The 12,995-nt window shown below is 41.2% G+C and overlaps 2 protein-coding genes across 2 annotated transcripts; one reads left to right on the top strand and one right to left on the bottom strand.

The window, feature by feature from the left end:
* Window positions 1-151: 151 nt before the first annotated feature.
* Window positions 152-2,488, bottom strand: TIMM8B (translocase of inner mitochondrial membrane 8 homolog B). Its single transcript, XM_081154651.1, has 2 exons — window positions 2,250-2,488; window positions 152-540 (listed from the first exon to the last, which is right to left on the bottom strand). The coding sequence occupies exons 1-2, from the start codon at window positions 2,457-2,459 to the stop codon at window positions 373-375; spliced, it is 378 nt and encodes a 125-aa protein (XP_081010777.1). The 5' UTR covers window positions 2,460-2,488; the 3' UTR covers window positions 152-372.
* An 8-nt stretch (window positions 2,489-2,496) lies between these two features.
* On the top strand, window positions 2,497-12,763 carry SDHD (succinate dehydrogenase complex subunit D). Its single transcript, XM_081154650.1, has 4 exons — window positions 2,497-2,576; window positions 5,349-5,465; window positions 7,040-7,184; window positions 11,783-12,763. Exons 1-4 carry the CDS (start codon window positions 2,525-2,527, stop codon window positions 11,946-11,948), a joined length of 480 nt encoding a protein of 159 aa, XP_081010776.1. The 5' UTR covers window positions 2,497-2,524; the 3' UTR covers window positions 11,949-12,763.
* The last annotated feature ends 232 nt before the right edge of the window (window positions 12,764-12,995 follow it).

Genomic DNA, 12,995 nt, shown 5'->3' with positions numbered 1-12,995 from the left:
GTTCTTCCAGCCCCCTTATATATGGCTTAGGGTGGCTCTTCAAAACATAAGATCTCCCATTTGCACTACCAGCCTTGGAACATACTTATTTCTAGTTGTTTCTGCCAATCAGAGGTCTTATTAAATCCTAAAGTGGGATTTAAAAAAAGAGTTGGAGAATTCACATTTATTGAATAACTGTTTTGATACAATGTGGAATTTCTGAATTCCAGATAAATAAATTTCACTTTTGAACATTTGATTTGTTACTTTTTAGCACCAACAGGCTTGGAAATAGCCTGAAGTTGACTTGACAGTGGGTTGATAACTTTCCCCTACTATCTGTGTAATAACAAGTCCTTTGCTTCTTCTGTCATTCTCCCAGGGAATGGCCTACTGCCCTCCTTTCTGTACAATCTGCGCAAACCGACTGGTGATGGCGAGAGTAGTATCAATGAAGCGGTCCACACAGCTAGAGAGGCAGTTTTCAGTGCGAGAGTCTAGGCGATTCCCTGGCTTCTCCACACATTTATCCCAACATAGCTCCATGAAGTGGTGCACCTAAGAGGAAAGAAAAATAAAACCATTAGGGTCTGTTTATAGGCCTAACTGCCAATTTTCTTACTTCCCTCCTATTTTCATTTTCTGTCACCTAACTAAAATAAAACATTCAGTCAACAAACCATGGGCTCTCCTCTTTCCTCACTTCCTAATCTGGTCCAGATCCTCATCCCTACATTGCAACAATCCTTTTACTCTCCCCTTTAGTGATTAAAAAGTACTTCTATCAAGTCACTTCTGTGTTTGCTCAATGCATCAATTTCTGTTAGCCACTCAGGGCACTCCCTTATTTAACCCCCACTCATACTGTATCAATGAGGCCCACACAGCACACTTGACTCGACTGTTGCTAATCCTCACCTGAGGATATTTTTTCCATTAGAGAGAATGGAAAGGGGGGAGAGGGGAGAGAGAGAGAGAGAAAGAAACATCAGAGAGAAACATGGAAGTGAGAGAGACACATTGATTGGTTCCCGCACAGCCTGACCAGGCAGGGGATCAAACCTGCAGCCCAGGTACCTGCCCTTGACCAGGGGGACGCTCTAACCACTGAGCAAACCTGCCAGGGCTCACCTTGACTCTTAATACTCCTGGAATGCCCTCCCTCAAGATTTTACCCATTCTTCAAAAACAGTTCAAATTCTTACCTTCTTACCTTCTTGATGGCCACTGTCTATTTTTATTATTTTCTAATTGAGTCAAATCCTCAATCAGAATGTAAAAACTTTTTTTTTTTTTTTTAAATATATTCCCAAACTAGCACCAGTGTAAGCTGGGACGGTACAGTACCAATCAATCCCTCCAAAATACTGTACCCATATCATTCTAAACCTATCCCTTCAAGAATAGTTCTTAAGTTCTTAACTTTTTGGGGTCATGAACACATTTGAGAATCCAATGAAGCTTATGGATCCACTCTCTAGAAAAATGCACACACAGGCACAGAAAATGTATGCACTTTCCTAATGTCCCAGGACTCAAAAGATTTCTAACCAGGGTTCTGCGGGGTGGGTGAGAGGGGAGAGAAAAATAACCATTTACCAAGGGTTCACTATTTGGGAGGCTGGGAACTCAGTCAATCCTTTCTGCCGTCTTAAAAGATGAATTGTCTCCTTCGTTTAAGAGGTGAGGTTAGGCAATTAGCTCTAAGTAACGCGGCTAATAAGGGACCACGCCGGGGTTCCAGCCACGCCGAAAAGGCTCCAAAGCTCTTGTTGTAAACTAAGAATACTCTGTCTAGACTAATTACTTCAGAGCCCCCCCTTTTCCAATAATGTCCTACCGCTCTATCGCTTTCAAATACATTATCGCATTTGATCCTCACAATCCAGTAAGGCAACGGGCGACTGCGAAACCAAGACGCAGAGTGGCTGTGTGTCTCGTCCAGGGGCACGTGGCCTGCAAGTGGCAGAGGCACAGTTAGAACCTCGATGTCCCGAACGTCAGCCCAGGGCGCTCGCCACCGAACGCGGCTCCCGTGCCCTTGCGCCGCCCAAACGTTTCTTTTCTGCTTTACACCTTCTGTTTTCCCCACCCTGGGCTTGCTTAACGGGCATCTGAGCACCACCGGTCACCAGCGGCAGGAGCGTCACGACTCGTTTCTTTTGCGAGAGGAACCGGGCGTAGCAGGGATGGGGCGACCTCACCGCGGGTGCCCGGGATTCGTCCTTCACCGTTCTTTCTCCTCCCCCTGGTCCCCGTCCCCGCACCTGGGCAGTGAACTGCGCCTTCTGCTGTTCGGCCGCCACCAAGCGCTGCAGCTCCGCCTCGTCGGCCTCTCCCAGCTCCGCCATTGCGCGCGTCGGGCTGGACTTCCGAGCAGCGCGCGCGCGTCTGAGCGGCGGGTGCGCGCAGGCTCCCAGCTCCCCATCCGACTTCCGGTTCCCTGCGTTTCCCTTGTCCTTGTTTTCTTTCGTCATCGCGGTGGGCGGTGCCCTATGACTGTTTCCGGGTTACCGGATGACCTTGAACCTTCAGGAGCGAGATGGCGGGCATCTGGAGGCTGAGTGTCCTCTGCGGTGCCCAAGGAGGCAGAGGTGAGGGTCCCGGCGGCCGGAGCTTTTACGCGGCTTCCAGCGGGGGAAGGGGAGGCGGGGAGGATGCCTCTGCCGGGTGGCGAGGCCTCTGGAGCCCGGAATTCCTCCTCCTTCCCTGTGGCCACTCTGGCTCCTGCTGAAACCGCAGCAATGACCACCGTTGCCTACGGGCCCAGATATTCACCCGAGCTCGTCCTTCCTGTTCTGGGCCAACGTGGTGAGGGGGTTAATCTGAAGGACAAGTGCTCCTGGGAGGTAGAGCCCTGCTGAGGCTATTCATAGGAGCTCGCTCTCTCTTTTTTCTCTCCCCTCCCCATTCACTGTCCTTACAGTGCTCCCATCCCGAGTCGGAAAAGAGGCTCTAAAGCCCAATGCCTGGTCTTGCTCATGTTCCCTGGAGTTGGTGTAGGGGACCAGTTTCATAATCATTGAACTGGGCATTCGTGTTATATATACCAGGCACTGTAGTAAGCTTTGGATGCAAATGTGAATAAGACATAATTCTGCCCTCAAAGACTTTTCCTTTTTTATAGGGAAAACACATATAAGCGTAATTTAACATCAAACAAAAACTGTTGTGCTGTACATATTGTTATGCTAGTCCAGAGGGGTAATATATTTAGCTCTGTGGTTGGGAAGGATTACTTTGTCTCTGTTCCTGAAGGAGGTGTGCCTGATTGGAGGATATGGAAGGCCACAGGAATAGTGACATTACAGTTTGGGCTACTGGGATGAGCAAAAGCAATGGTGAAGGTGTAGAAGCTGGTTGTTACCAGAGAAAACAAAACAAATTGGATATTATTAGAGTGTGAAGCTCAAGGTAAGGAATGAGAGATGAATCTGGAAAGGTGAACTGGAATTGCGTCATACAAGAACTTGTCTTGATAAGGAGTATGCATTTTACCTGGTATGAAAGGGAGCCATTGAAAGATTTAACATAGATTTGTAGTTTAGATGACCACTTTGGTAACAATGTGGTACATGGCCGCCACGGGAGGTGGTCAGGCTAAGACACAAGCCAAGGGAGATGAGATGGGGCATGTTGTAGTCCAGGCAAGGATGGCGAGGTAATGAACTTGAAGAGTAGTACAAAAATGAAAGTTGTTTCAAGGAATGTTGAGGCACTTCAATACGATTTGTCAGTTGACTGAATTTAGGTAGAAAGTCCTACATGACTTCCAGATTTCTGGGTTAGGTTGAAGAGTAGCTGGGATGTCATTAAAGTGGGAGACATGCAAATGGGAAATGATTTTGGATGAGAAAGTGAATTGAAGGATGATTGTAGTTTTTGGCATGGTGAATGTGAGGACCATGTAGGACATCTCAAGGAAGAGGCCCAGCAGGCACTTAAACTTCTGAAACTGGAGAGATAATCAGGGCTGGAGATACAGAATTTGGGTGTCATCAGCTTATAGGCAGTTGGAGCTCAGTAGACAGAAAGATTGGAGGTGGGCAGAGGAAGGGACAAGAGCAATGGGCAGATGATAGAATCCTGGGAAAACATTTAAGAGTGAATGCAGAAGGAGACAGATGTAGGTGGTCAGAGAGTCAAAGAGAACTAGAAGAGAGTTCTGTCAGAAAAGAAGGGAGGAAAGACCACAATGCCCGGAGATGGCCAGAGGTCTAATATGATGAAGACTGAACAGTACCTGTTGGATATGGCCACTTGAGACCATTGGCAGCTTACAGCTTTGATGGGGATAAAAATAAGTTTTTGAGTTAAAGAATGATAAGGAAATGAGGAAGTCAGAATGATTGATTGATCTTAATTTTACTTTATTGATTTTAGAGAGAGGGAGAGAAACATTGCTGTGAGAGAGAAACATCAATCAGTTGCCTCCTGCATACACCCTGACTGGGGATCAAACCCACAACCTGGGTATGTGCCGTCTGGGAATTGAACCTGCCACCTTTTGGTATACAGAACGACACTCCAACTAACTGAGCCACACCAGCCAGGGTAAAGTCTAGATGATTTAGATAACACTTTAAAGAAGCATGGTTGGAAAGAGAGCAGGGGAAGAGCACATGGGCATTAGAGGAATGAGTATCAAGGGAAGTATATTAATTACATCAGTGGAGGGAAAACGGCCAATTGGAAGGAGAGGTTAAAGATATAGAAGAGAAATTACCTTTTATTGAGTGCTTGTAACTTCCTGGGAATTATACTGAGCACCTTGCATATATTATTTAATTTTTAACAGTATTATGAAGTAAGCGCTGTTATTTCCATTTTACAAATGAGGGCATTGAGGTTAGAGGACCTGTTTAACTTAATTGCTGATCATCTCACAGCTTGTAAGTGGTGGAGTTGGGTTAGCTTAGGCCTGTCTATTTTTAAATAAGAGACAGGATCCCAAAGGGGACAGAGATGGTTTCAAGAGTACAACTGGAGAAATTGATCTTGCAAAGGAGGACGGTAATAGATGAACTTCCCAAACTAGACTGAATTCCTTGTGGACAAAGACTGTATCTTTTATCTCTTACACTAGGGCAGAGTGGATGAATAAATGGAAGAAGAAAGCTAGAATTTACTTTTTAAAATTAGTAAACGTGAAGCCCTTTTACATAAGTGGTTTGTTGATTTTTCAGTCTTTCAGTGGCTACTTAGTCTGACCTCACAGCAACCTGGTGAAATAGATGCTGTCCTCTTACAGATGAGATGTTATCCCTCATTTAGGTTGAAGTAGCTTGCCTGTGGTCATTTTGAACGGTTGTCAATCCTGTTATGAAAGAGGTGCTTATGATCCCCGCCAATGTCTCTTTCCTCAGCTCTCTTCCTCCGAACCCCAGTGGTCAGACCTGCTCAAATCTCGGCATTTCTCCAGGACCAACCTAGCCCAGGATGGTGTGGAATACAGCACATTCACCTGTCACCCAGCCGCCATTGTATGTTTTCTCCATTGCTGCTGCTTTCTGGGCTCTGGCCGTCTTCCGCTGAGCTAATTATCATGTCTTTGGGAGGACTTATCTGTGGGGGGAACTTTTGTGTCCAGGTTTGTCAGATGAAGACCTAGCCTACACCTTTGGGCAGACAACGCCAGCATGGTTGAATGATGCCATTTACACTCAGAGAATCTTCTGGTATAAGTCTTTTTAAAAATTTTAATTAAAAAAAAAAGAAAATAGCTCTGTAGGAAAAGTCTGTTCAGTAGTTTAGTTACTTTTATTTATTTAGCTTATGGAGAGGAGCCAGATATGAATAATTTAAAATAGTGGACAATTTTTAAAAAGTCATGCGTATTTATAGTTGTATTGTTTAGGTATTATTAAAATTAGTCTTAGAAAGTCCATAGGTGAATAATGAATTAGCTCTGTTTCCATTTTTGAAATCTGGAAAGATCAGATAAAGACTTCTCTTGATTCTTACATCATCCACTTAGATATAGTTACATCTGAGTTATGAGAAATTAGACAAGTATAATCTGCTTTTTAGACTAATTTTATCTTTTAAAAGTCTTGTTTCTGCATTTCATTGCTTAGTTTAGTTAGATTTAGCAGAGTAGTTTTAATTTGGGGTGCCTGAGACTGAAGGAAAGCCCCTGAAGTTGCATACATAGTTTTTTTTCTTTTTTGTAAAAAAATATGTCTTTATTGATTTCAGAGAGAGGGAGAGAGAGATAAAAACATCAATAATGAGGGAGTCATTGATCGGATGCCTCCTGCACACCCCCAGTGGAGATCAAGCCTGCAACGTGGGCATGTGCCCTGAGTTGGAATCGAACTGTGACTTCCTGGTTCACAGGTTCATGCTCAGTCACTGAGCCATGCTAGCCAGGCTTTCATGCATATTTTTAATGTGCATATCTGTGTGTATATTTCTGAAAAGTTGCTCCATCCTTTTATTAGATTCTCAAAGGAGTCTGTAACCTAAAAAAGATAGAGGCTCTCAGAGAAATGATTGTAGCCCATTTTGTTTTTTACTTGCTTAAAATAAATTTTCATGTTCTATTTCTGTTTATAAGCAATGGAACAGAGCAAGGACCATGGTCCTAAAAGTTGACACCAGAACTTCGCTTCTCTGAGTTGGCTGCTTTAATTTTGTGAGGAGGATTTTTAATATTACCTTACTTCTGAAGATTAGAAGGTGTAAAAAAAGTAATGTTTTAAAGAAATTTCTCAAGTATCACTAACTTATATTCATAAGGTATGTGCCCATTACCTTGAAGTCCAAGATTGGTAATTCTGCAAAGCTTTGGTCTGTAATCTTGCCTGTTAGTAAAGTGGCTCTGTCTTGCAATCAACATCTGTAGGTGTTGAGATACCCTGTACTCAAAAATGGAGATAGCATCTTTCAGTTACCTTCCTCACACTCTGTGCTCAGAGTTAAGTCTGCTATGCATACTGTTTGCTTGCGTACTGTTTGCTATTCTGTCAGTTTGAGTTATTTTGTGGCAGATACTGAATGCAAGAGATAGGTTAACCCCTTCAACTCTTATGAATCTGGCCCTTCCTTTCTGTAGCTGGTTCCAAGGCTGCGTCTCTCCACTGGACTGGTGAGAGGGCGGTCAGTGTTGTGCTCCTGGGCCTCCTTCCAGCTGCGTATTTGCATCCTTCCTCTGTGATGGACTACTCCCTGGCTGCAGTTGTCACTCTCCACAGTCACTGGCAAGTACAGCAGTGCCTTCAGTATTATATTGTTTCCTTAGTTTGTTTGCTGTGAGCTTGTTTCATTATTGTGTATAAGGGAGAAGTTGATTGAGATACACAAGACCTATAGAAAACTTTAAAGCATAATGTAAAATATTTCTCTGCCCAGATTTATATATCCACCTGCCCATTCGATGTCTTCACTCCCATATCTAATAGGCATTTTGAATGTAGCATGTTCTGAAACTGAGTTTCTGATATCCCCCAGATCGCTTCCTCTGGCACTTTACCCATCTGAATTAATACCACTTCTATTTTATTTGTTCAAGCCCCAAACTTGGTCATTGTCCTCGATTCCAGTAGTAGTCTTTAGCTGGTCCTCCTTATGTCTGTGCCCAACACAGCTGCCCCAGTGCTCCTGTTAAAATATTAGGTCAAGGCATTCCCCTTCTCAAAACCCTTTGTTGTCTCCTAGTCATACTCAAACTAAAGTAGGGTTCTTACAGTGGTCTAGATTCTATGTGATCTGGCCCCTCTTTTTTCCTTCATCTCCAACTACTATCCCTCATTCACACTGGCTTCCTTGATAATTCTCGAACTTGCAGGGACACTCTAGGCTTCAAGACTTTAGTTTTACTCTTCATTCTGCTTGAAACTCTTTTTTTAGTTATATACTTGGATTGTCCCCTCATTTCCTTCACATCTTAATTGTCACCTTCTTATTGAAGCCTTTACACTTACTCAAAAGCAGTGTCCTTCCCAACATTTCTTATCCCTCTCTCCTGTTTTATTTTTCTCAGTAGCACTATTTACATTCTAATATAATATATCATCTATTATTTTATACATTCCTAGTCTCCCCCTACTAGAATAAAAGCACAGATACAGAAAATCACAAGAGTCAGATCCTTGGCATAATGAATGATGATAATGGTGGTACCACCCAGGTCAAGAAATAAAGCTTTGCCACCTGCTCCAGAAGCCTCTTCCTTGTGTTCTGTCACCTCATCGCTGTTCGTTGTCCCTCATCGGGACCCATTATCCTGATTTTTATAGTAATCACTTCCTTACGTTTCATCATAATTTTATCACCCAAATTGCACCCTCTACACTGTATTTTAGTCTTGCCCTTTAAAAAAAAAAGAAATATGTATTTTTGACTATTTTTGTTTGCTATTATATTTTTAGTGCCTAAGCAGTACTTCACACATAGCACTAAGTAAATATTTGTTGAATGAATGAATTTCTAGTGTCTCTGTATTTCATCCAGTGTAGTTTATTAGACTTTCTTAATTAGTAAACCTTCTATAAAGTTTGTACATAATAGCTGGGTTCCTGGAGTTTGCTTTATGTTGTTTTGTGAGGACAGTATGATATCATGGGTAGGCGAGGCATTTTGGATGGATTGTTAGAACTGAAAGGACTTGAGGGAGTATCTTAACCAACTCTATTATTTTACAGATATGGAAACTAAACCCCAGGGAAGTTAAGTGACTTATCAGAATCATTTTCTAGCTAGTGTTAAGGGGGGTTTGCCTGCCTAGTTTTCTAGGGTTGGTTAGGAGAATTACCATTTAACAACCTTTAAAATAAAGGATTCTAGTTGCATATGAAATATTAGATTACAGGTACAGTAATATTTCTCTAACGTGTTTCTTGGAAGGAGATACATCTAAATTAATGAAAAATGAGAATAAAAGATAATTCTAAAGTAATACTTTTTTAAAAATTACAATTGACTTTCTAGTTACCTCACTAATTTTCTCTTACTTCCCACGCAGAAAGAAGTGACTGGAAAGAGTTGTCTGTCATTGTGCACTAGTTCCTCAGTATCCAATCTCTTAACCCACATTAATTGGGCTTTTATCCCAACTATTTAACTGAAGTCATTCTTACCAAAGTCACCAAAAACTTTCATTTTTCCAAATCCGATAGTTTATTCTCTGTCCACTTACTGACTCTCAGCAGCATTCAGCTTAATGGAGCAGTCCCTCCTGGAGTCGTTTCCTTTGGCTTCTTGGCTGCCGCGCCTGTGTGTGTCCCCCCCCCCCCCCCAAGCTGCACCCTCTCATTCTCCTCTGCCAGCTCCTCCTCCTCTGGGCTCACCTTGAATAATGGTCTGAACCCCAGGCTCAGTCTTGGCCTTAATTTCTCTGTCTACACACTTTCCCAAGGTTATCTAGGACTTACCTATTTTTTTTTCTGAGCTGCAGACTTTTATTTCCAGTTGTTTAACTGACATAGCCACTTGAATGTTTAATAGTCATCCTAAATTTAACTTTGCCAAAATCACTCTTTTTTCCTTCACATCTCTCTTGATTTCCCCTCAAAACCTTCTCTCCTGTTCTTCCCTACTCAATTAAATCTAGTTGCTCAAGCCCCAAATCCTAAGAGTCATTCTAGGTTTTTCTTTTTGTCTTATCCTACACCTAGTCCATCAGCTCTTTCTGTTAACTCTCTTTAAACAGCCAGAATTGTCACTTCACACCACCTCCCCTGTCCCCAGCCTAGGTTAAGCCAACAGTCTTGCCTAGACTACTCCTGCTGCCTCCTAGTTAGTTCTCTGTTTCTGCTCTTGCCCTCTTTTTCCTGACTGCACTGCCCATTTTCCACAATACAGCCAGTGACCTTTTTAAAAAGTAAAATTAGATTTATCCAAAGAAGATACACAGATGGCCAGTAAGCACATGAAAAAATGCTCAACATCATTTGTTATTAGAGAAATACAAATCAAAACTACAGTGAGATGCCACTTCACACCCACTAGGATGGCTGTAGTAAAAAACATGGACAGTAACTAGTATTTCCAGGATGTCAGAAAGTTGGTGTCCTCATATAGCTTTGTTGGAAATGTAAAATGTGGCAGCCACTTCGAAAACAGTTTGGAAGTTCCAACAAAAAGCTGTAGTTACCATATGACCCAAAGATTCTACTTTTAGGCATATATCCCCCCCGTCCCCAAATTGAAAACATATGACCCCACACAAAAACTTGTACAGTTTTCATAGCAGTGTTATTTATAGCCAAAAAGTGAAACACTCCAAATGTTTATCAGCTGATGAGTAGCTAAACTAAATGCGGTATATGTGACTCCAGGCATACCTCGGAGATAGTGTGGGTTCAGTTCTAGACCACCGCAGTAAAACAAGTATTGCAATAAAGTGAGTCACAGGAATTCTTTGGTTTCCCAGTGCATGTAAAAGTTGTTTATACCATATATACTGTAGTCTAATAAGTGTGCAATAGCATTGTGTCTAAAAAATTACATATCTTAATTAAAAAATACTCATGTGCTAAAAAATGCTAACCATCATCTGCAAGTCATAATTTTTTTCTGGTGGAGGGTCTTGTCCTAGTAACATCAAAGATGACCATAACAGTATTATAATAATGAAAAAGTTTGAAATATTTTGAGAATTATCAAAATGTGACAGAGGGAGACAAAGTAAGCAAATGCTTTTGGGAAAATGGCACCAACAGACTTGCTCGATGCAGGGTTGCCACAAACTGCAATATCTGCAAAATGTGGTAAAGCAAAGTGCCAGTAAAATGGGGTATCCCTGTGTGATTTGACCATACAAAGGCCTGAAGTGCTGATAAATGCCACAACATGGGTGAGCCTGGAAAACATTATTCTAAGTGAATGAAACTCGACACAAAAGGCCACACATATTGTGTGATTGCATTTACATAAAATGTCCAGAATAGGCAAATCCATAGAGACGGAAAACAAAGTAGTGGTTGGGTAATGGGCTATTAGGTACAGGGTTTCTTTTTGGGGTGATAAAAATGTTCTGGAGTTAAATACCAATAATGTGGCAGCTCTGAGCGTACTAAAAGTCACTCAGTTGTACACTTAAAAATTTTGTGGTATGTGAATTTTATCTCAATGAAACTGTTATTTAAAAAAAGTAAAATTACGTCACTCCCTGCTTAGGTCACTCCCCACTTAAAGCACATTTGTGGTTTCTCATTATATTTCAAATGAAATTCAGCTCCTTTTCATGACCTTCAAGGCCCTATGTGATCTGTCCCACCTTTTGATCTCCATGTTTCCTGCCATACTACCCTTTTTACTGTTCTTCAAAGATGCCAAAGTCATTGTCACTTTTGTGGAATGTTCTTCTCATTCAGGTCATCCTTTCTAAAATATTACTTCATAGCACATACGTACTCTTTCTTTCCTTGTTACTTTAAGTAATAAATTGTTATTTTCACACTGAGTTCTAGTAGTGAATGTTCTGTACGGGCAGGGATGCTGCTTTATTTGCTGTACTCCCAACAGCTATGACAGGTTCTGGTACATCACATCTGTTTAATATATTCTTTTTGAATTAATGAAAAACTCTGCAGAACATTTTTTTAGTTTTAAAAAAACACCCAAGATTTTGTAGGTAAGAGTAGCAATTAATTACTATCTCTGATACAAATGACTGGAAAATTTAATCTGAAGAATGGGGAGATGTCTTTATTATATTATTAGGAAACAATTTCTTTACTTTGGTTTATACCTTGTTACATTTTGAACCTGGTTATCTTTTTGTAGCCAAGTTATCTGTATAGTCTTCTAATATCATTTGTGATTTTTCACTTGTGCTGTGATTTTTTTTCTTTAGGGGTCTTGGACAAGTTGTTATTGACTATGTTCATAAGGATTCGTTGCAGAAAGCTGCCAAGGCAGGCCTCTTGGCCCTCTCGGCTCTCACCTTTGCTGGCCTTTGTTATTTCAACTATCACGATGTGGGCATCTGCAAAGCTGTTGCCATGCTGTGGAAGCTCTGACCTTTTTGACTTAATACCTTGCCAATTGATTGTACACCTCTTTGCCTCTGCTCTGTCATGCCATTCATCTCACGATAAGGAGGAAATAACAGATGAGTCCACTGCTGAGATAAACCTGATCACCTGGTTAGTGTTAGGATTTAATCTGTGAGGAAAAGGTTTGAGAGGAATTGTTTCCAAGAAATTGTGAGACCGAATTCCATATTCTGGCGAGTGAATGAGGTTCTCTTCCAGCTTCTCACAAGACTCATAATGCAACATTATATATGAGCTTTTGCATTTTAATTTACCAAACTCTAAAGGGAATTCAGCTTTGTTATTATTAATCCTGATCAAACTTCTACATTTGTCCTGGGAATGATGGAGAAAGGGAAACTAATTCATAAGTAAAGACTGCAGAAACTCAGGCAGTACTTAATATTTGAAAACTTCCCCCTTCGTTCAGTTGACACCAGTCACTGATGGTTATATGTCTTTGGGAAACTTTAAAGTTAGGAAATCCTGATATTTCCCATTACTAATTTCTAAATCCTGGGAAAAAGCCCAGAGAGCTTCTGAATATAGACAAGTTCCATGCAGGGAAGAGGCCCCCTTGTGGAATTATCAGTATATTACACGTTCTAAACTGAGACTTAATCCTTGAACGAGTTCATTTTACTTGTCCTGAAATAGTATCCACACATATAAAACTTTAAGTAATATATTGTTATTTTCCCACTGTGAGAATCTCTAATGTGAAATGTATTCTATGAAAATAAAGTTTTTTTAAAAATAAAATTCTGTATAATAAAAATGTATTCTGCTCTTTTATGTATTAACTCTCCCTAATTTTATGTTATAGAACTGAGTGTCCATTGCATCTCTAGCACTAAAACAGGATTGAGTCTTTAAATTTCCTCCTGGGGCTTAGCAGTTAGGTAAATCAGACAAAGTACTGTAACACAAGAGGACTTCCATGTAATAGGCAGAAATATACTGAGTATAAGTAGTTTGTTAGGAGAGTATTGGAATTAGAACCGGGTCCAGATTATGGAGTTTTGCGAATGC

This window comes from Miniopterus schreibersii, assembly GCF_964146895.1.
Source record: "Miniopterus schreibersii genome assembly, chromosome: 12".
Lineage (NCBI taxonomy): Eukaryota > Metazoa > Chordata > Mammalia > Chiroptera > Miniopteridae > Miniopterus > Miniopterus schreibersii.
The sequence above is the reverse complement of the archived record's forward strand: the minus strand, read 5'-3'. Positions and strand labels throughout refer to the sequence as shown.